At 42.6% G+C, this 22,786-nt stretch overlaps 3 protein-coding genes across 9 annotated transcripts in view; 2 read left to right on the plus strand and 1 right to left on the minus strand.

Moving 5' to 3' along the window:
- Nucleotides 1-6,903, plus strand: part of LOC112240395 (protein tweety homolog 1) — a 40,370-nt gene extending 33,467 nt beyond the window's left edge. For 2 of the 7 annotated variants that reach the window (XM_042308185.1, XM_042308200.1), the window contains exons 14-15: nt 4,174-4,252; nt 5,708-6,903. In XM_042308185.1, the coding sequence (XP_042164119.1) occupies nt 4,174-4,252; nt 5,708-5,731 (103 nt within the window). In that variant the 3' untranslated portion in view covers nt 5,732-6,903. Of the gene's footprint in view, nt 1-2,582; nt 4,145-4,173; nt 4,253-5,707 lie in introns of those variants that run through there. The other 5 variants (XM_042308184.1, XM_042308197.1, XM_042308188.1 and 2 more) reach the window with 3 other exon arrangements.
- Nucleotides 6,904-6,957: 54 nt separating this feature from the next.
- LOC112236455 (josephin-2) lies at nt 6,958-9,419 on the minus strand. Its single transcript, XM_024405048.2, has 5 exons — nt 9,181-9,419; nt 8,818-8,946; nt 8,445-8,570; nt 7,997-8,191; nt 6,958-7,653 (listed from the first exon to the last, which is right to left on the minus strand). Exons 1-5 carry the CDS (start codon nt 9,315-9,317, stop codon nt 7,542-7,544), a joined length of 699 nt encoding a protein of 232 aa, XP_024260816.2. The 5' UTR covers nt 9,318-9,419; the 3' UTR covers nt 6,958-7,541.
- A 3,565-nt stretch (nt 9,420-12,984) lies between these two features.
- LOC112236457 (ubiquitin-conjugating enzyme E2 S) lies at nt 12,985-21,861 on the plus strand. The gene is made up of 4 exons (XM_024405049.2): nt 12,985-13,540; nt 14,935-15,082; nt 17,048-17,238; nt 17,428-21,861. Exons 1-4 carry the CDS (start codon nt 13,538-13,540, stop codon nt 17,785-17,787), a joined length of 702 nt encoding a protein of 233 aa, XP_024260817.1. The 5' UTR covers nt 12,985-13,537; the 3' UTR covers nt 17,788-21,861.
- Nucleotides 21,862-22,786: the final 925 nt, after the last annotated feature.

A 22,786-nucleotide genomic window follows, 5' to 3' on the forward strand; every position in this document is an offset into this window, starting at 1 on the left:
ACTGCAGGGTAGGCAGAGAAACAGACACGCAGATAGGGCTACTGTGGACTGCAGGGTAGGCAGAGAAACAGACACGCAGATAGGTCTGCTGTGAACTGCAGGGTAGGCAGAGAAACAGACACACAGATGGAGAACAGACACACAGACAGGGCTACTGTGGACTGCAGGGTAGGCAGAGAAACAGACACACAGACAGGTCTACTGTGGACTGCAGGGTAGGCAGAGAAACAGACACACAGACAGGGCTACTGTGGACTGCAGGGTAGGCAGAGAAACAGACACACAGACAGGTCTACTGTGGACTGCAGGGTAGGCAGAGAAACAGACACAGGCAAGGCTACTGTGGATCGTAGGGTAGGCAGAGAAACAGACACACAGACAGGGCTACTGTGGACTGCAGGGTAGGCAGAGAAACAGACACACAGATAGAGCTACTGTGGACTGCAGGGTAGGCAGAGAAACAGACACAACTCCAGAAGTCTGTCTTTCTGTGTGTCTGTCTATCGGTCTGTCGCGCCTTCCAAGACAGACACAGACCGGTCCGATCGATCACTCACAGATCTTGAGTGTGTTTCAAATGACACCCTATTCACCATATAGTGCACTACTTGGGGCTAAGTGTCCAAAAGTAGTGCACTATATGGGGAATAGGGTGTCATTTGAGACACAGGCCTTAATACTGCGGCGATATGAGGCTCAGGTTGACCTAGGTAAACCCCATCACTCCCACCCACCATCCACACTGTGGTGTCCAAGTCTCACGTTATCAAGTCTCTCAAATTACTCTCACCTCTCACCCTTTCTGTCTCTGTCCTTTATTATTTCTTTATCACTCTCTCTCACTCTCTCACTCTCTCTCTGTCTTTCACTCCCTCTCACTGTCTCTTCCTCTCTCTCACTCTCTCTCGGTCTTTCACTCCCTCTCACTGTCACTTCCTCTCTTTCACTCCCTCTCACTGTCTCTTCCTCTCTTTCACTCTCTCTCTCGGTCTTTCACTCCCTCTCACTGTCTCTTCCTCTCTCTCACTGTCTCTTCCTCTCTTTCACTCCCTCTCACTGTCACTTCCTCTCACTCTCTCTCGGTCTTTCACTCCCTCTCACTGTCACTTCCTTTCACTCTCTCTCACTGTCTCTTCCTCTTTCACTCTCTCTCACTGTCACTTCCTCTCTCTCACTCCCTCTCACTGTCACTTCCTCAATCTCACTCCCTATCACTGTCTCTTCCTCTCTTTCACTCTCTCTCACTGTCTCTTCCTCTCTTTCACTCCCTCTCACTGTCACTTCCTCTCTTTCACTCCTTCTCACTGTCTCTTCCTCTCTCTCACTCCCTCTCACTCTCTCTCGGTCTTTCACTCCCTCTCACTGTCTCTTCCTCTCTTTCACTCTCTCACTGTCTCTTCCTCTCTTTCACTCTCTCTCACTGTCTCTTCCTCTCTTTCACTCCCTCTCACTGTCACTTCCTCTCACTCTCTCTCGGTCTTTCACTCCCTCTCACTGTCACTTCCTCTCACTCTCTCTCGGTCTTTCACTCCCTCTCACTGTCACTTCCTCTCACTCTCTCTCGGTCTTTCACTCCCTCTCACTGTCACTTCCTCTCACTCTCTCTCACTGTCTTTCCTCTCTTTCCTCTCTCACTGTCACTCCCTCTCTCGGTCTTTCTCCCTCTCACTGTCTTTCTCTTTCCTCCCTCTCACTCTCTCTCGCTCTTTCACTCCCTCTCACTGTCTCTTCCTCTCTTTCACTCTCTCTCACTGTCTCTTCCTCTCTTTCACTCTCTCTCACTGTCTCTTCCTCTTTCACTCCCTCTCACTGTCTCTTCCTCTCACTCTCTCGGTCTTTCACTCTCTCTCACTGTCACTTCCTCTCTCTCACTCCCTCTCACTGTCACTTCCTCTCTCACTCCCTCTCAATGTCTCCCTCTCTCACTGTCTCTTCCTCTCTCTCACTGTCTCTTCCTCTCTCTCACCCTCTCACTCTCTCACTCTCACTGTCTCTTCCTCTCTTTCACTCACTCTCTTCTCACTGTCTCTTCCTCTCTCTCACTCCCTCTCACTCTCTCTCGGTCTTTCACTCTCACTGTCTCTTCCTCTCTTTCACTCTCCCTCTCACTGTCTCTTCCTCTCTTTCTTTCACTGTCTCTTCCTCTCTTTCACTCTCTCTCACTGTCTCTTCCTCTCTTTCACGCCCTCTCACTGTCACTTCCTCTCACTCTCTCGGTCTTTCTCTCTTTCCTCTCACTGTCTCTTCCTCTCTTTCACTCTCTCTCGCTGTCTCTTCCTCTTTCACTCCCTCTCACTGTCACTTCCTCTCACTCTCTCGGTCTTTCACTCTCTCTCACTGTCACTTCCTCTCTCTCACTCCCTCTCACTGTCACTTCCTCTCTCACTCCCTCTCAATGTCTCTTCCTCTCTCTCACTCCCTCTCACTCTCTCTCGGTCTTTCACTCTCTCTCACTGTCTCTTCCTCTCTTTCACTCTCTCTCGCTGTCTCTTCCTCTCTTTCACTCTCTCTCGCTGTCTCTTCCTCTTTCACTCTCTCTCTCTCTCGGTCTTTCACTCTCTTTCTATACTTTGCCAGTCCAGTTAATGCCCTAAGTGTACTTTCCTACCTGATGTCTTAGCATGTAGAACATAACTAAATGCCAAGTCCAGTTAATGCCCTAAGAAGTGTACTTTCCTACCTTATGTCTTAGCATGTAGAACATAACTAAATGCCAAGTCCAGTTAATGCCCTAAGAAGTGTACTTTCCTACCTTATGCCTTAGCATGTAGAACATAACTAAATGCCAAGTCCAGTTAATGCCCTAAGTGTACTTTCCTACCTGATGTCTTAGCATGTAGAACATAACTAAATGCCAAGTCCAGTTAATGCCCTAAGAAGTGTACTTTCCTACCTTATGTCTTAGCATGTAGAACATAACTAAATGCCAAGTCCAGTTAATGCCCTAAGAAGTGTACTTTCCTACCTTATGCCTTAGCATGTAGAACATAACTAAATGCCAAGTCCAGTTAATGCCCTAAGAAGTGTACTTTCCTACCTTATGTCTTAGCATGTAGAACATAACTAAATGCAAAGTCCAGTTAATGCCCTAAGAAGTGTACTTTCCTACCTGATGTCTTAGCATGTAGAACATAACTAAATGCAAAGTCCAGTTAATGCCCTAAGAAGTGTACTTTCCTACCTTATGTCTTAGCATGTAGAACATAACTAAATGCCAAGTCCAGTTAATGCCCTAAGAAGTGTACTTTCCTACCTTATGTCTTAGCATGTAGAACATAACTAAATGCAAAGTCCAGTTAATGCCCTAAGAAGTGTACTTTCCTACCTGATGTCTTAGCATGTAGAACATAACTAAATGCAAAGTCCAGTTAATGCCCTAAGAAGTGTACTTTCCTACCTTATGCCTTAGCATGTAGAACATAACTAAATGCCAAGTCCAGTTAATGCCCTAAGAAGTGTACTTTCCTACCTTATGCCTTAGCATGTAGAACATAACTAAATGCCAAGTCCAGTTGGTGTATTCAGGCACTGTAAACACTGTGATCGTCAGTGGCCCTAGTCTAGATCTAATAGTAACAGTATCATGACCAAACTGCCCAGAGTAAAGTAACTCAGATTCCAGGTACCCAATAAACAATAAGAATGCAGTGGACTCCTGATAAATGCTCTGGTTTGGGGCCGTCTGGAAAGACACACTAAAGTGGAGCATGTGGATATCCAGAGCAATTCAAAATGAATGTATTTTGAATTGGGACTGGTGAAGTCTGAAGTTTTAAGTTGCCATGCACGTACACGTTGTACACAAATGTGCACTTCATCATTGTACATGAGTTTGCATTTCCCAAAGTGGACTTCTCAGGAGTGGACTGTGTGTATAATATCTAAAACCTCCAGCTATCCCCCTGCCTACGTAGATGAAGTGCCCTAATAACACTAATGCCACCAGTTATAAGGAGGTCCGTTTCTACATCACCATTTCGCTAATCGCTCTTCCTCCCTTTCTCTTCTTACCCCACCTCGGTTCCCTCCTTTGGTCCACCTCCATCTTTTCGTCTTTCTCAATGTGTCTCATCCCTTTTTCCCCTCTCTCTCACTCATTCTCCACTCCTGCTCCTATTCCTCCTCTTCTGCCTTCCACCTTTTCGTTTCCTCTCTCTTTCTGTCTCTACACAGGACTCCAAACGTTTCCTCCAATGGCAACCCTGGCTATGAGAGCCTACCCCTGACTGACAGGCAGTCCCCACCCCCCTCTGTGAGTTCCTTTGTATTCGTGACATCCTAATCTGTGCCATTTATCATCACTATGCATGTAAATCGTCCCTCGAGGTGTTTTTTGTCTGTACGTTTGTTGTTAGTTGATAATAAACATTCTGGATATAACTAACTAGTGGTGGTGATGGTTGTGGTGGTGATGGTGGTCATGGTGGTGATGGTCAAGGTGGTGACAGTAGTGGTGATGGTGGTGATGGGAGTGGTGATGGTGGTCATGGTGGTAATGGTCAAGGTGGTGATGGGAGTGGTGATGGTGGTCATGGTGGTGATGGTCAAGGTGGTGACGGTAGTGGTGATGGTGGTCATGGTGGTGATGGTCAAGGTGATGGGAGTGGTGATGGTGGTGATGGTCAAGGTGGTGATGGGAGTGGTGATGGTGGTCATGGTGGGGATGGTGATGGTAGTGGTGATGATGGTTGTGATGGTGGTGATGGTAGTGGAGATGATGGTTGTGATGGTGGTGATGGTAGTGGGGATGGTTGTGATGGTGGTGATGGTAGTGGGGATGGTGGTGATGGTAGTGGGGATAGTGGGGATGGTAGTGGAGATGGTTGTGATGATAATAGTTGTGATGGTGGCGATGATAGTTGTGATGGTAGTGGGGATGATGGTGATGGTAGTGGGGATGATGGTTGTGATGGTAGTGGGGATGGTGGTGATGGTAGTGGTGATGATGGTTGTGATGGTATTGGGGATGGTGGTGATGGTAGTGGTGATGATGGTTGTGATGGTGGTGAGGATGGTGGTGTGGCTCCAACCTCACAGGGCCCTGTAGGCCAGGAGTGTAGGCATGGGTGGGCCTGGGTAGTGTTGGCCCATCCAAATTTCTGCAGGCCCATCTACCAACTAAATTCTGTCTACGCACCTGCTGTAAACTGGCATTCTTTTTTTTATTCAACCAACCTAAAGTATGTGTACTATCGCTTGAATGGGAAAGCTCACTTTCTGCCCCTAACAACTAACTCCGTCAGTTGTCACCTCTCTGACTTTGGACATGCTAGAAAGGACGTACATACAGTGCTTTCTGACCACAAACCTGAGACCTAACCCTAACCATTACCCTACCTTTGTCCTTTCTAGCATTACCATCCCAGTCCTAACTTTTACAACAGTCCCTGGTGCTTGTGGTAGAAGTAGCCTCCTTCCACCTCTGATCTGGGATCAGATTACCTGACACCCATTCCTAACCTTAACCATTTGGAGGTAAAGACCCTGGATCAGTGGTTGTGGATAACTTCTACCTCCTCTACCCCTGTTGTTAGGGGAATAACGTGACCATGTGAGAGCTCATCTTCATAAATGAGATGATTTTGAAACAAATTTGAATAATGGAGATTTCTTGTTGTTTTCTTGTCTCCCTTCTCTCTACACACCCTCCTCTGTGGATCTTCAATGGCGGCTCCCCCATATCGAATCAAAACGCTGTTTCTGAAAGTACAGTACTCTCCCAGCATGCTGACTGGTTACGGGGGTAGTCAAACACACCCCAACTCCGCCCATTCAAGGAACCTGTATTCACGCTAATTTTTTGTTTGTTTAAAAAAGTACAGATTTTTTTCCCGTTTTCTTATTAATGGACACTTTACTGAGATGAAGAAAAAATAACCAATCCCCCAAAATTGAGCTTTAGATGTAAATTAAAGGTGCGTAACATCAGTACCAAGAAGGTTGAATGGCCTGCTGTAGAACCTCACAGTAAGCTAATGTAAAATAGATACAGTAGGTAGCATGATTATGAAGAGGTCTGAACCAGGTTCACTCGGTCAGTCACCCCTTACAATCCCCCTTGTCTGTCCAGTGTCAACAGTTGCGAGGCGAGCCAGAATGGTATTGACATTGTAGTTCTATGTTTTTTAAATGTAGCACCAATTTATTTTCACGTTTTTATATCTATATCTTGTTGTAGAGAAACACTGACACATAGAAACAAGACACATTTTTGGGTGAATGATGCAGTCTCCTCACTTGGTATTCAACGTGCAATTTTTATTTGATTTACTTTTTATAGGTGAAAATTCTGTACCTCCCTTGTATTACCTTCTGATACTATACTGTATACATTATCTAAATCAGGGATGGGCAACTCCTGTCCTTGGGGCCGGAGTGGTGAATAAACTAATTGCATTCTAAACTGAAGATCATGATTAGGCGATTATTGGAGTCCGGGGCAGAAGGGACACCAAGTCCCCAAGGACTGGAGTTGCCCATCCCCTCATGAAACTTTGCTCTTAAAAAGAACATTCAAGAGAGGGCTATAGTACCACCTCTTTGTAGGCTGAATGGAGAACTACAACTCCCATCCAACCTCGACCATTGGAGAACTACAAATCCCATGCAATGACAGCAGGCACATAGCAATAAAACTCCTGCCACTGGTGCAGCAGTAGCCCTACCATAAATAGCAATAACTATATAGCAGTGGGTTTCTGGGGTCTCTATAGGATGTTATGTAAATATGTGATGTCAGATTTCATTGAACACCCTCCTTGCCTACTGACCTTGTTAACCCTTGAATTGCGTTTGTATGGTATAATCAATGCTCCTTTTGAATGGCATCCTTTTTCACTCCAGAGTCTAATATAAATAAAATAATAACAATGAATAAAGTTTGGCCTTATTTAAATCACTCAATGGTACTGCTGAACCTCAAAGATTGTATGCACACAAAGACAATGAGACACATCGTTACATATAAATAACATTTTCTTTATATCCTCTGTGTGTGTAGTTTGAGCGTGTGTGTAGTTTGAGCAAGTGTAACAGAAAGACAGTACTCCCATTCACTTGGATATGCAGTTAGATGTAGACGCAGACAGAACACAAACATAGAAGCGTTATTTTCACATAGTCAGTTGTCAACATGACATCCAGTGCCTCCTCTGTACCTTCTCAGTGCATAGAATAACTAAAAGACAAACCAGTTCTAACTGGTCTACCTTGACAGTGCAGTGCATAGGAAGAGAAGAGAAGGAAGAGAGGGAAGGAAAGAGGATATAGATGCTGCTGTAGTGTAGAAATCCAAACAAAGGCCAGTAAACTTACAAACAAGCCATTTGGGACAGAAATCCCTCGTCATCTTAAATTCTCTTTGGAACTTCGTGTGTGTGTGTGTAACAGTGCCCACACTCCTCAGCAACCGGTAATGCATTTCCTGAAATATGTACTTTTTGTTAAGAGTCTCTTGTTTTCTAAAATGTTATTTGTTTTTCCAGAGTAGAGCAGGAGTTTGAGTCCCATGTTGAATGAATGGAATGCCCAGGCCAGAGGAATCACTTCCTGAGGTCATCAGAGTTCAGCCAGGTTCCGTACTCCTCCACGTCCCTCCTCACAACCAGGAGCATCTCTGCCACGTCCGGAGACAGCTGTTCACTGAGAAATGTACTGAGAAAAGCGGAGTGTGGTGAGGGAGAGAGAGCGATAGAGACTGGTTTACAAGAGTGCAAAGTACAAACTGTAACAAACAGACACTGTGGTAAGCCCCATGTGACCACTCCTCTAACAGGATCAGATCAAACTCTAACTGACGAGTAGTCTACCAGTCAAATTGTGGGCTGCATTCAAGAGTTCCTGACAGGATTACTATGCAATTTTTTTTTTACAGAGGGACATTTCTGTTTGTAAACAACAAGCATGAGAAGTTGAGCATAAAGTTTGAGATACTGTGCCTTTGATTAGGAGTTGTACAACACATGTCTGCATAGTCGTTGTCCCTCCCATCACTCACCGGAGATCTGCTTCATTCCCGATGCAGACAGGACTCTTTAGTTTGGAGTCGAGGTTGTAGTAGTGTCCATTAACCTGGCGCACTGCAAGCCAGTGCCGCCGCTTGACGGGGAGGGACACAATTCCAAGAGAGACACGTGACGGAACGTTCAGGATGAACCCCTGGACCTTGTCAACACAGAGACTCTGTACTGTTCTGAGGGAGAAATAGGAAAAGGGAAGGAGATTTTGGTTTAAAATCAACAGAGCCACAGTGGTGGTGAAGGGGATGAACAGTAGGAGTAGACAGAATCTGTGGCGAAGTTTCCTTATCAGTATATTTTATTTGGTCAATAAAACTGTAGCTCTTTGTGACCTGTACAGTACTTGGTTGGATTTATTACACAGGTGTATTTCATTGCCAATCATCTCTTCCGAATTGGTCTGGCCCTGAGGTATTGATGTCTGACCTGCGTTTGTCCCACCATACTGCAGCCAACTCTCTGCTCTGTAGGGCAGCCATGATGACGTTGACGTCATAGTTGCCTGTGCCCAGCATAGAGCGGTGAGGGTTCACCACACATTGTGGAGCTAGCCTGGGGAGGAAGGGGAAAGAGGGGAACATGGTAAAAACAGATTCACATGCTCTTGGAACTCATGGAGAAAGTGTGTGGTGGGTGCTCTTTGGATCACAGGCTTATAACAGTACTTGATGATTTACATGCAGAGATTGCATATTGAAGAGCCTGTGTGTTATCATTGACACAAAGAACTCTGTTTAGCCAAAACACCGCCTCCTAAAGATGACATTACACGCACATCGCCTGACCTAAGTGACCTCACCGCTTGCAGATGTCATCTGCCGTCTCCTTGGTGAACACTTGTTCTTGCAGAACGTTGTTCAGAGCATGAATGGCGCACAACTCCAGTCGCTGCTTCTCGTGGAATACCTCTCCTTCGCTCATAATAACCCTGTTGATAGACAAAATACACAAAACACAAGCATGTTAACAGCAGCTGTCCAATACATTGTTGAAGATGAACTTTCAACAAAACAGTGAAAAGGGAATGAATGAAACACTTTCCAAGGGAACAAAACAATAGCTATCTCCTCTGTAATACTCCAGAAAAAACACGTGCATTCGAAGTACAAAAGAATGCTTAATTTCATTCAATTATTAGCTAACTAACTACATCAGTCTTTACCGTATTGGAAGTTGTCCGCAGTGTAATGGCCAAATAAAGCGGTGTATCAAAGTCAGTAATAGCTCTTTCGGTGCTCTTATTCCACGACAAACAAAATAATAAAATGTACCTAGTGTACACGTAAATCTATTATACATAAACTTGCTGATTTTACGCTCACAAGAACATGCTAGTGAACTCTCTAGTAAGAATGGGAAAAAACCGGAAGCTTGATTGTTGTTGTTCAACTGTCACGCCCCGTAAATTGAGCGTAGTTTTTGTCCTCGCTGAATTTCTCTGCAACGCGCATCAGGCTATCCAATCAGAGATTAGTGCGCGCTGAAAGCCAGGAACTATGCGTGGTGCCAGCAAAGATGGCGCGCCTGGAAAAGCCCATAGACTTAGATAGACATCGCATCATTTGTGAGAGCAGGGGCAGCGCAATTGAGGGCATCTCCATTTTGAAGTAGTCCATTTTCTATGATTTGGTAAACAAACTGAATGTGTGCATACCACTGAGATATAATAAGAACTGAAGACTACATCCAAAATGTCCGACCGTTGTTTTCAAGGTAATCTACTCACGTTCGCATACGTTGATTAATTTCATGGACCGTCTATATCTGGGATGCAACCGCACAAGGAGCAGTGCAAGCAGTGATGACGCCATCACACCATCCAAAAACAGAGCAGACATTTGATGAATATAAATGTAAATATCTTCGGCTATGAGTGATGGAAAAAAAACGGCCTCAGCAACAATTATTGAAAAATTCATTGGATGTTTTGTTCACAAAGGAGATGACTAAGTGTCTTATTAAGAATGTTCTAATCTGACTTCTCTATGTGACAGTGTATGGAAATTGTCTTTTTGGGCCGGGCGTACGGGACGGTTGAACTAATGTAGGCTAATGTGATTAGCATGAGGTTGTATTCTTGTTAATCTAGCTGCACTGTCCAATTTACAGTAGCTATTATAGTGAAATAATGCTATTGCTATTGTTTGAGGAGAGTGCACAATTATGAACTTGAAAATGTATTTATAAACCAATTAGGCACATTTGGGCAGTCTTGATACAACATTTTCAACAGATATGCAATGGTTCATTGGCTCTGTCTAAAACTTTGCACATATACTGCTGCCATCTAGTGGCTAAAATCTAAATAGCGCCTGGGCTGGAATAATACATTATGGCCTTTCTCTTGCATTTCAAAGATGATGGTACAAAAAAAGAAAAGCATGTTTTTTTTCTTTGTATTATCTTTTACCAGATCTAATGTCTTATATTCTCCTACATTAATTTCAAATTTCCACAAACTTCAGTGTTTCCTTTCAAATGGTATCAAGAATATGCATATCCTTGCTTCAAATCCTGAGCTACAGGCAGTTAGATTTGGGTATGTCATTTTAGTTGAAAATTGAAAAAAATGTTCCGGTCCTTAAGATTAAACTGCGGTACAGAAGCAAAACTGTGGGAGCAGTCAAAACCATTCTTCTAGACTGGAACCCTGGCCACTTGGTGCATACTGCCACCTGTTTGAACAGGTATAAAGCTTGCAGATTTACTGCCACCTGCAGTTATGGAATGTTTGTTCACAAGTATAATGCATTGGCTGATCCCTCCTGGTGACCTGGTTGGAATTATGTGATCCTTCCTTAACCCATAGGAAGTCCCACCCAGTGACTACTTTAAAATAGTGAAAGTGCTCAATGGCACTGCCCATTCTAAAATAGACATTTGGGCACTAGAGTCCTCTATCTATCTCTATGGGAAAAGCCACAAACATCCTGTCCAAATGAGCATTACAAGTTAGTGCCTTAGTATAAACTGGTTTGGGGGTTTAATGTAAATAAAAATGACTGAATGACTTTATTGTATTTTATTGTATTGAGGTAGCTAAAAATCACATTTGACTAAATGTATTTGCATATGACGCAAACAATCATGTCATTAATCGAAAAACATTTTCTGATTGCAGAGAGGGCCACAAGGGAAAATCTCTGTGCACTGTTTTCCGACAAATAATTCGAAGGAAATATCCAGAACCAGAATCCAAAAATAAAAACACGCAGACAATGTAGTGATGAGGCGCACTCTAGTGTTCAATAGAAATACTGCAGGAAAAAGTCTCAGTGGGGGTTAAAAGCCAAAACTTCCCCTTCCAAAATTATGGATTCTATGAATAATTTAAATGTAATGTTACTTAGAATGTACCTTTTCAAATCTCGTGTGTATCAATGTATCTTGAGGATGGCATTAATAATCACTCATCTACATTAATTTACTTTTAAATAACAGGCAATATTCTGTGTCTGGCACATGGTAGGCACATTCCCACTCTGGCCTTTGTGACCATAGTTCTCAGGACGTTTGGTCAGAGCCAGGGGCTTTCAAATTCAATCTGAGCTTATGTCCCCACAGTCACACATTGATGTCAGTAGACTGGGGTTGGCAGGCTGTGATGCTTTCTGTTTTTTGTTTGTACAGAAGCAACACTTACATTAGATTTGCTGTGAGCTGTAAAAGTTTCCTCCATGCAAGTCATTCATGTGATAAGAGTCTTACAGGTACAGATATTTAACCCCTTATTTATTATAATGTTGGATGCCAGTGCTTGATGGTTTGGTACCTTAACCATGAGCAAAGTAATGTTTTACCTCATGCAACAAGGGCTTACGTACACAGGTTTTATTGTGCTGCTCACCAAAAGTCATGAAGAGTGAAAAGTTGATTTGTGGAAGATCCTAAAGAATTATGGTTATTATGGACAGATTTGAGAAATAGCTACATTTGTTGTAATGCTTTGGAATGGATGGCGTTATTTGTGAACATTAGAATGACAACCATATTGTTACACAAAGTTGCTATTGTAGTAATTCCCAAGCATATCTAACATTTTGACTAATAGTTCATGCTTCTGATAGCATCGAACGTTCTAAATTCTCTCTGATATGTTGCATTCTAGCCTGGTTGCCATCTCTGTGTCTCTGCTCAGCTATTACATTCCACTCCTTGCCAAAGCCAATGACAGGAGTGGCAAGGAGTTGAATGTTAGCTAAAAAGACTGGTACCTCGACTAGTATTAAATTAAAATCAAATTGTATTTGTCACATGCTTCGTAGACAACAGGTGTAGACTCACAGTGAAATGCTTACTTACGGGTCCTTTTCCAACAATGCATAGTTAAAGATCAAATAAAAATAAAATAGTAACACAAGGAATAAATATGCAGTGAATAACGAGGGAGTACGAGTAGAGTCAATGTGAAGGGGTACAACGTAATTGAGGTAGCTATGTATTGTACATATAGGTAGGGTTAAAGAGAATAGGCAACAGGATAGATAATAGACAGTAGCAGCAGTGTATGCATGTGTGTTGGGGTGTCAGTGTATGTGAGTGTGCATAGAGTCAGTGCTGATTGATTAGCTATTTCTCAATATTGTTTAGAAGTCTTATTTATTTTAACTAGGCAAGTCAGTTAAGAACAAATTCTTATTTACAATGACGGCCTACCAGCCATACCCTAACGACGCTGGGCCAATTGTGCACCGCCCTATGGGACTCCCAATCACGGCCAGTTATTAAGCCTTCCTCCGACACTGCCGTCTCTTGGTATATTGTATGGTAGAGTTAGGTTCACTGGGGTTAGGTTACATTGAAGTTTAGAAAAAGTTTATATTGTGTGCGGCTGTCTGTCAAGATGAAGACCTACCCTCTGGGTGGGTATGAGTTTTTCAAACGCACCTATGGCTTGGAATCATCTTTGACATTCTCGACTTTGGATGGCTGGTGGAAATGTCAAGTAGTATGACGACAGAGCACCTACGATATGTGATTGGTCTTGTTGGTTACGTTGTTTGTACACGTGTTGTATGGCTAAAATACCGATTGGTCAAGACAACACAATTTCATTTGGGAGACGTAGTTGTGTTCCGTGTCAACGAAAATAGTAGCTGGCTAGCTACTCTAGCACTTGGCCACCACATAACTTTGGCTAAAAAAAACTTTATTCCAGTAGCTCGCTTCCCTTTATTGTATACGTTATTTACCCCCAAAAGCATGCTGTTTTTAGCAGAATAACGAATTGGAGTTTACGTGCTATCAGTGTATCTGAACTTTTGAGGAGAAGAATTTCAGCTAGCAAGCTGCAGCTGGCTAACGCGTTAGCATAACTTGATCGCTTGCTTGGCATTCGAGATCTAAATAGTCGGCGATACCTGCATTTATTCATTTATTTGAGGTGTCGTGAACCACTTTCTCATCGATCAAGCATAAGCTACAAGCATTTATTAGTTGCTAGCTACCGTTGCTATTTAGACGAGGATCACAGAGTTAGCTAGCCCCAGTCACCTGAATACTAATATTCTTCGGAAGACATGGTAAGTAAAAATTGTTTACAAACACTTTCATAAATGGATACAATTATTGGTTATTTAGCTAGCTAACAAAGCAAGTCAAATTGTTTGCCAGCTGTTTAGCTGACGTTAACTAGCTAACTACAGTAACGTTACTTAGCCGAGACCTAACTTAGCTAACTAGTTAAGTAGGGTAGCTAACGTTGGTTGGTTATTTGCTTGCTATAGTTAACTAACTAACTGGCGTTAGCTGATATAACGTTGGCTACGATTTTCTTTTGCAGGCCAGTTCAGTGTTGACACTTCTCCCGAACACAATTTAAATGGAAAACTGTCCAACATAAAGATTAATCACTAACTAACTTCTACACGATTGTCAGCAAATTAACTATCATAACGTTAGCACACCCCAAAGTTGGCGTATGTAGCTACCTATGCAAGTTAGCTAGCTACCTAATGATGATGATTTGGCTGGCTAGCTACCTAATGTTAGCTTGCTAGTTAGATATCTTATTTCCTCTCTTTTAGCTAAATTGATGAGTTGTAATAAGAACTACATCAATATGTTAAACGGTTTGGCGATTTAATGGTACATTAGCTATTTGATTTGACAATGATGTGAACTAGTCAGTAATTGTAGGCAGCAATGCTACCATTAGCTAGCTTTTGGCTAACTGTTAATTCGCTAGCCAGCTACAACCTAGCTTTATTTGGCAAAGACAGAATGGCTAACTTGATGTCCGTTTTGTATGGCTAGAAAATGCAAATACAATATCTTAACTTTGACCGGTTTGTACATTTATCAATGAAGTAAACTGCCAGACATTGGCTGAAATCGCAGTTGTCAGTTGTGACACACAGCTTATCCACTGCACTCTCATGATGATATTAACGTGATTCACCACCTGGCCTGTACTGTAGTCGACTCAACTACACGATTTACGATGGAGTTGAGCAGCGACTAGTGTGGGCAAACTGGAGTTACTTAGTCCCATACAATATCGTTTTTATCTAAAACTACTGATTATAGCATCCAAAGTATCTCCCGCAATTACACCGGAATGTGTGTGGGCTATTCTTTGGGTGTTGAAATCAGTAGTTTTTTATTCAAATAGATTTTGTGACTAAGGAGCTCCAGTCTGTTCACACTAATCGCAGCTCATCTCATCATAAATCGTGGAGTTGAGTTTAATCGGCTACAGGCCTAAGGCTTATCAGACAGTAGATAGCTACATTGATTCTGAGCAACCATTTTGGTGACAGCTTTACTGAAATTGTCCCTGACTGAGATTTTCCTGTTATTGATGTGTTTGTGATCATGGGATGTGTGGTTTCCATATCTATAGTATTTACCATATTTGCACCTTTCTGTTGGTAGTGGGACAGAATAGTAATGTATGTGTGTGCCCCATTTATAGAACTCCAATGTAGAGAACTTACCGCCCCAGGTTCTGCGCCTGGTGTACAAAGAGGTGTCTGCACTAGCTGCAGATCCCCCTGAGGGCATCAAGATCTACCCCAGCGAAGAAGACATCACAGAACTCCATACAGCCATCGAGGGACCAGGTAACGCATACCTCTGTCATGGGAAATGTTTTGTCTGCCTAGGGAAGCTGTAATGTAGAACATGCTTAATGCTGGGGTTGACATTAAGCTCTCAAAGGTACTTGTCCATCGGGCAAGTACAGGCAAAAAACGAAAATGGTCTTCTACATGTACAAATAAAAAAATAAAGTACCTTTCATTTGAACATTGTTTGAATGAGTTTCATGCTAAATCTGTAAAGAAGTTAGAAGTCTTAAGGTGTCAGCATGCTTCAGTTCGGCTGGCGGTTAGCTGAAGTCGGCTAGGCGAATCAGACGAGTGTGCTCGCATACTCCCTTAAAAGACCTTCGCTTGGAAAAACAAGTAAAAAGCAGAAATAGTATTGTTTGTCCATTGTTAAATGCCTTAGCCAGTATTTCCTTCCTCAACATAGTCAGAATTAATCTAAGATAACTCAAGAAATCTGTCAATAGTTTTGATGTTTCTGACAAGGATGTTTGCAGTATTTCGCAATGAAACATTTTCATGAAAATGAGTCGTCTCTCGTTGAATGACAACCGACTTTACTGAAGAATCCCTACTGTTGGCCAATCACTGACAAAGGGGTGTAGACTTCGGCTACTGACCTTGGCTACCAACTTTGGTTTGCTGCAAGAAAAAGTGTACGCCCAAACAACAACAAAAAAAACTTACCAAGGTCCAAAACTAACAAGAAATGGCACAAAATATTGTCTTAATATATGCACAAACTCTTCCGAACTGTTTCGGGTGGAAAGCATGTAGACATCTTTACTCTGACAGACTTCTGATGAAAAGGGTTAAAGTGTGTGTTAAAGTATGAAGTAATGATCACACATGTAAAATACTCCATAGAGGCATGAAATTTAAGTCTCCGGTACTTTTGTGCACTTTTTAGACAAAGGTTCTGAAAGTGAAGCTCAGCAGCCAAGTGGTACTGCTGTGTGTATCTTGTTGACTGTTACTCAAATGGCGAGGAGTTGAAGCCCATTGGCTGAAACAAATTGCTAGGGGCTGGTCCACGTAAATATGTAAAATGTAGGGGAAAAGTTGCAGCACAGCTTCCAGAAAAGTCATTCTCAAACTTTAGTTTTCGTTGCTAATTCAGGTTAGACCTCAACTATGCTCAGATTACACACTGGCTAGCTAACACACTACTAGAGGCAGTTGGCACAAAGGCCTGAACATTTGATTTAGTTGTCCAATCTTCACTGTCTGAACTGGAAAACACTTAGGCCTACTTGAGTTGCAAGGTCATTTGTTAAGTTATGGACTCCTACCGCCATTTGAGCACTGACATTTGCTACTGAAACAGGTGCGTCTTTCTCATCAATATCACTGCACGTTTAGCCTACTCCTTTTTTAACAGGGTGTAATGAGCTTATTATTGGCTATTTGCCTTCATCAAAACAATGTTTTTGTTACATATGTCCATCCGTAAACTATTCTAAATGACAGACTAGCAGTTCGCTAAATGGACCAGATGCATTAATTTTTTTCAAATCTGCAGCTCGTAGTTGGAACACATTTCCCTACTTTAATTAACCAGTCCATTTTGAATTTGTGATAAAGCTGTCGTGATTTGGCAAGGAATGTAGCTTGTCTACAGTTTTGTTTGTGTATGCCATCTGATAGATGCATTTCTATAGGCAGTAATTTCTATAGTCTTAATGGGAGCTTGGGTGCGCAACTCGTTTGTGTAGAGGGAGCGTTCGGATCTGAATGGAGTGAGACGAGTAACGGAGGCGAAAGAGAATGTAGGGAGAACTGTGTGATCACTTGGCTTGATTAATTTTTTTGTTGAGTCGCTTATGCACATGAACAAATGGAACACGATTCAACGTGAATGAACGCTAGTCTTCAGGACAAAAGGCAGATTCCACCTTACCGACTGTTCAGTTTACCTGCCCTGGACAACCAGTAATGTCAACCCCTGCTTGACGTGGTTTATTTATTGTGCTTCAATAGAAGGAACCCCGTTTGCCGGGGGTGTTTTCCGGATGCGCCTGGTCCTGGGGAAGGACTTCCCTGCTGCACCACCGAAGGGCTACTTCTTAACCAAGATCTTCCACCCTAATGTGGGCCACAAGGGAGAGATCTGTGTCAACGTCCTGAAGAGGGACTGGAGGGCAGAGCTGGGACTCAGACATGTATTACTGGTAAGAAACATTTACGCATCTCTATGGATGCTTCTTAATAATCCAAAATAGCAGTGGGTGAAAGAAAATATTGTATCTGGTGCATTTTATATTCTTAACATTTTGTATAGTCATCTCTGCTTGGTTCAAGGAAAATCTTGAAATATACCCTGATGACTCAATGGTGTTCATTCTCTCTCTCTCTCTCAGACTATCAAGTGCCTTATGATCCATCCCAACCCTGAGTCGGCTCTCAACGAGGAGGCGGGGCGTCTGCTCCTGGAGGACTATACAGAGTATGCATCCCGTGCTCGCCTTCTGACTGAGATCCATGCCATGGGGGGGCACGGGGGGGCGTCGGGGGTGCCCCAGGACCCCGCCGATGGCCCCCAGCCCAAAAAACACGCAGGGGACCCTACCAAGAGGGCGATGGGGCCAGGGGTTGCCCCCTCTGCTGCTCTGGGTAACGGAGCCAATGGAAGCAGTACTACCTCCAGCAGTAGTAGTAGCAATAGTAATGTTGTAGGGAAGAAGAAAACTGATAAAAAGCGAGCGTTGAGACGACTCTAATGCTGTTTGGAGTCTTCTCTCTCTCTGTGTGTGTGTGTGTGTGTATACTGAATATTGCCCCCCTCTCCCAGACTCTTTCTATCCCCCTGACTCTACTGTCCCTTTTGTACTCATTGCATCTTGTATCCCTGTTCATTCCTTGTTGCCATATATTCTCCCAATCCCCTGTGGATAAATCTATTTGCATTCAATTACTTTTTGACAGCACCCCTTTTTAATTTGAATGAAACCTTCCATACATATTTGTCTGTTGTAGAAGTGCTCAGAAAGTGAATTTTTGGACCTCAATGTCAAAACAAAAGATAAAGGTGCTCAAATTTTACCCCTTTTGCGAACCACACAATGAGACATCCATGTCTACATCACTGGAAAATATAAACGGTTGAGATTTGATATATTTTAAAAGCTTGCAAACAGGGTTGTCAGACTATTTAGTGATTTCTTGGTAGGGTGGGGTATGCAAAATAGGTCAACTTTGAGAACCTTTATCTCCTGAATGTTTTGGGCATTTAGGTCCAGAAAGTCTCTTTCTGACCACTTCTTCCATGGGAAAACATGTCTGGAACGTTTTGTTTAAAACAAAAGGGATGTTGTGAAAAAGTGACTGAATTCAAATGGGTTCACCGGTGTGTGTGTGTGTGTGTGTGTGTTCTCTCCATGGTTCCTCACTGTCATGATCTGAGAAAGGCTTTATTGTGTTTCATACACAGCACTAGTGATTGTGTGTGTCATATAGTAGCTAGACTGTTTGAGCTTCAGTCTGACTCATCTCCCCCATCTGAAATTAGGCTTCTTTCTGTTCAGTGTTCACTAAACAAAATGTCTTGGATATTTTGCAAAAACAGAAAGCCTCTTTCTTTCCCCACCCCCTTCTTGACATGGCTCCTGTTGCTGAAATGGTACTGTGTACTGCCCAGCTAGCCTCGTGTTGGGAAACTGGTGAGATGTTTTGTCACGTCTGAGTTGAGTTACCTTATACGAGATCAGGTTGTTGGACGGGAGTAAGGGTGGAGGACTTATTCGATTATGCAATATTTTTTGATTCCTAGAGTGAAACAAAACATGACGAGATGGTCATTCATTGGGTAGTCAAATGAGGAAGCAGCAATGAGCAGTTTTCCTAGAAAATGTTTGTCTAGTCGTGGTTGACATGAGATGGACACGAAGGGAGCAACATTTGGTCTGATTATTACTTTAAAAAATGATTTCGCTCTTATTTCTTTTGTAAATGTTTATCCCCATGTATGACTATTCTGTTTTTGCATTTTTACAAAATTGTCATTGTTTATTCATTGTCCAGTATTTGCCAGAGTGGTTTTAAAGTGACATGCCTATATTCAGATGTCTTGGTGCGTGTATGAAGTAGGTTATTGTCCATACAGGATTAGGTTAGGGTGCAGGATTGTGCATATCATTGATTATTAATTATATCCCATGTATAATTATGGATATTTATTTATATGGTCATAGCTGCACATCTGGTCTTTAGTACTAATTTGCCAATAGTGTACTTGTGAACCTTCATTGTTAAACGTTTTTCATTTGATTTGTATGGATCAAAAACCTGCTCTGGTCGTATGCACTATCCAGCTCCTATCCTGTTCCCATATGGGCCAGATTTGGGGGAAAAAAACAATGTATTTGTCAATAGGGAAGCCTCAACAGATTTGATAGAAAGGAACTCCCCAGTCGATGATCTCCTCTGGCTGGGTTTCCTGGGCATGTTTTCTCCCTCCGATCTAAATGCATGTTGGCGCCTACATTTCCCAGGGAAACAATCAACAGTTGTCTTTTACTTCGGTGGGAGAAGGTGTTTGCGAAACTTAACGGGTGGGTATTTTTGTGTCCGTTTTAAGTTATTTAAATTAATAAATTAGAAAAATTTGGGGAAACAATGTGTAATTTAGTTCTTTCTTCAGTGTTGGTAAGATATTGAACATATTATGGTGTGAATTGCTTTCTGTGGTACAGTAGTATAATGACGGAAAGGAGATATCAGATTTTTCGAGAGCCCTGAATGTAGGTCGTCTATCTGGGGCATATTTCATAGTAAAATACAGGATTCACTTCCTCTTCATCTGTAAAGGTCTGAGTACATGGGATGGGTGAAAAAGCAACAGGGGAGACGAGTCGAAGGAGGGAGCCACTACACTTTTGAGCTCCACCCATTGTCATGAATTCCATACACACATGTTTAGTCTAGTGGAATGTGCCCACCCAGCAAGCAGGCTGTCAGTTGACGTATGTAATGAAGGGCTCCTTCCTCTGGCTTGGCTGCAGTGAGCAGCATGTAGAGCAACCAGCTACCCATCTGGGTGGAAATATCTGCCTCATCCTGGTAGTTGCCCCCAGACACCTGGGTGTTGGGCCGGAGGTGATGCCAGGAAACCCCCCCCATAGAAAGGTTTTTCACCTTCTAGTCCCCATCAGTGGAAAGGTTGATTCAACTGTCTATCGGAGTACCCTACCACCTTGACGATTATGGGGATAGAACGTATGGAGTGGCTGCGGATCCAACTTTTCTGGCCCCATCTTCCCAACAGCTGAAGGTCCCGAAGCTTTTGCTCATGTGAAATTCTCTACTTTACACACAGTCTTGGCTTTACTCATAAAGAGGCTCATAAACAGGCTACTGTTGCGACTGGTGCTCATTTAGTTAGATCAAAGCTGAAACAATGTCTGCAAAAACACTAATACTGGTCTATATAACAGAACCAAAAAGAGTATCATACTATGTTACTGTGTAATTTCTTCTGAGATTTTAGGATGATTGTACAAATGGTCACATTTTTCTCCAACACAACATCATGCTCCATTAGGCAAAATATTTTATTTTGAACTAAGCACAGCTAGGCTATGCTACAGTTTGTTAACTCCATCTGCTTGTTAACACATTCGCTCACTACATAATAAAACAACACTGTAGGGTACTTTGTGACTGCACTGTAGGGTAATTCGTGACTACACTAACTCATTAAGATCTAAATCTGCATATCCCCCTGAAACAGACCATATGTTTGGTATGCAGATGCTTTATGGATGTTTCACCGGTAATACTTAAGTTATCATTCACAATTGATAGAAATGTGAAGGGAGGTTCTCTAGGAGTAGATCAGAGACTGTAAAGTACAGATTCTTGCACATGCACAAAAGCTTCGGGACCTTTAACTGTCGGGAAGAGAGGTCCAGAAAAGTCTTATCGACAGCCACTGCTCAGAAAATGGGTGTGTTCGGGCAGTAAGCGTAACGAAGCCGACTAGACAAAAGTCTTCGGGTGAAGTCTGGGGAGGTGCATCTGCAACAGCCGAAAGTTGGACACTAGTGGTTTTCCAACAGCAAGGCTCAGATCAACATGGCAGTGTCAACATAGTTGCTGTTTGCAAAAGTTTTTCAGAATAAATGTAAAAGTTTATCGCACATTCACAAGCTGCATCCTTAATGTGTGTACATTTAAATGATTAGAAAGTCTCATATCGCAGGTGTTGAGAAGCAACTGCGGCGGCGACTTCAGAAACTGCATGACCTTTGATCACCTGATTTTTGTGAGGTTCATGCAGTCAACATGTAGGCGCAAGGTGGTCAATTTTTATAAATATAATGCAACACACTTTAAATGGTAGTGACCAACGATGGTCACGATTTGGCAAAAGTGATCCACTTGAATGTGCCCAACTTTACATACATCATGTGATCAAAGGTCATGAAGGTTTGACTGCAGTCGACAGTACTTTTCTGCAGGTGCTCTTCACCAACTCCATCCTGCAGCCATCACCTGCATTGTGGGAGGCTCTATTGTCAACCAATCATTAGGTTATTTTATATGACCCACACCGATGTGACCAAAGACATGACTGAAACAGGAACCAACTTTGCCGCAATTCATGTATACAGTGGATATGTACAAATGAATGTGATATTTGAGGCTCTCCTTTGCCAATTGATAGTAAAATGTACACACATAGTGGCAAGAAAAAGTATGTGAACCCTTTGGAATTACCTGGATTTCTGCATAAATTGGTCATAAAATTTCACAACAATAAACAAACACAATCTCCTTAAACTAATAGCACACAATTATACGTTTTCATGTCTTTATTGAACACACCGTGTAAACACTCACAGTGTAGGGTGGGAAAAGTATGTGAACCTTTAAATTTAATAACTAGTTGACCCTCCTTTGGCAGTAATAAACTCAAACATTTTCTGTTGTTGCGGATCAGACCTGCACAATGGTCAGGAAGAATTTTGGACCATTCCTCTTTACAAAACTGTTTCATTTTAGCAATATGATGTTTGGTGTGAACCGCTCTCAAGGTCATGCCACAGCATTTTCAATCGGGTTGAGGTCAGGACCACTCCAGAAGGCGTATTTTCTTCTGTTGAAGCCATTCTGTTGTTGATTTACTTCTGTGTTTTGGGGTGTTGTCCTGTTGCATCACCCAACTTCTGTTGAGCTTCAATTGGCGGACAGATAGCCTTACATTCACCTGTAAAATGTCTTGATAAACTTGGGAATTCATTTTTCCGTCGATGATAGCAAGCTGTCCAGGCCCTGAGGCAGCCAAGCAGCCCCAAAACATGACGCTCACTCCACCATACTGTTGGTGTGCTGTGCCTTTTTTTCTCCACACATAGTGTTGTGTGTTCCTTCCAAACAACTCAACTTCAGTTTAATCTGTCCACAGAATATTTTGCCAGAAGTGCTGTGGAACATCCAGATGCTCTTTTGCGAACTTCAGACGTGCAGCAATGGTTTTTTTGGACAGCAGTGGCTTCTTCCGTGGTGTTCTCCCATGAACACCATTCTTGTTTAGTGTTTTACGTATCGTGGACTCGTCAACAGAAATGTTAGCATGTTCCAGAGATTTCTGTAAGTCTTTAGCTGACACTCTAGGATTCTTCAGTGCTGAACTTTCTCCATTTATAGACAATTTGTCTTACTGTGGACAGATGAAGATCAAGGCTTTTAGAGATACTTTTGTAACCCTTTCCAGCTTTA

The sequence above is a fragment of the Oncorhynchus tshawytscha genome, linkage group LG03 (genome assembly GCF_018296145.1).
Source record: "Oncorhynchus tshawytscha isolate Ot180627B linkage group LG03, Otsh_v2.0, whole genome shotgun sequence".
Taxonomy (NCBI): domain Eukaryota; kingdom Metazoa; phylum Chordata; class Actinopteri; order Salmoniformes; family Salmonidae; genus Oncorhynchus; species Oncorhynchus tshawytscha.

What these genes read in the sequence shown, in the direction of transcription:
- LOC112236455 (XM_024405048.2), bottom strand. Translation starts at nt 9,317, where the DNA reads ATGTATAATAGATTTACGTGTACACTAGGTACATTTTATTATTTTGTT. An exon ending in GCAGATGACATCTGCAAGCG is followed by an intron (nt 8,571 to 8,817) that starts GTGAGGTCACTT and finishes CTTCCTCCCCAG; the next exon opens with GCTAGCTCCACAATGTGTGG. An exon ending in GGGAATGAAGCAGATCTCCG is followed by an intron (nt 7,654 to 7,996) that starts GTGAGTGATGGG and finishes CGCTTTTCTCAG; the next exon opens with TACATTTCTCAGTGAACAGC.
- LOC112236457 (XM_024405049.2), top strand. An exon ending in TACAGCCATCGAGGGACCAG is followed by an intron (nt 15,083 to 17,047) that starts GTAACGCATACC and finishes GTGCTTCAATAG; the next exon opens with AAGGAACCCCGTTTGCCGGG. An exon ending in GACTCAGACATGTATTACTG is followed by an intron (nt 17,239 to 17,427) that starts GTAAGAAACATT and finishes TCTCTCTCTCAG; the next exon opens with ACTATCAAGTGCCTTATGAT.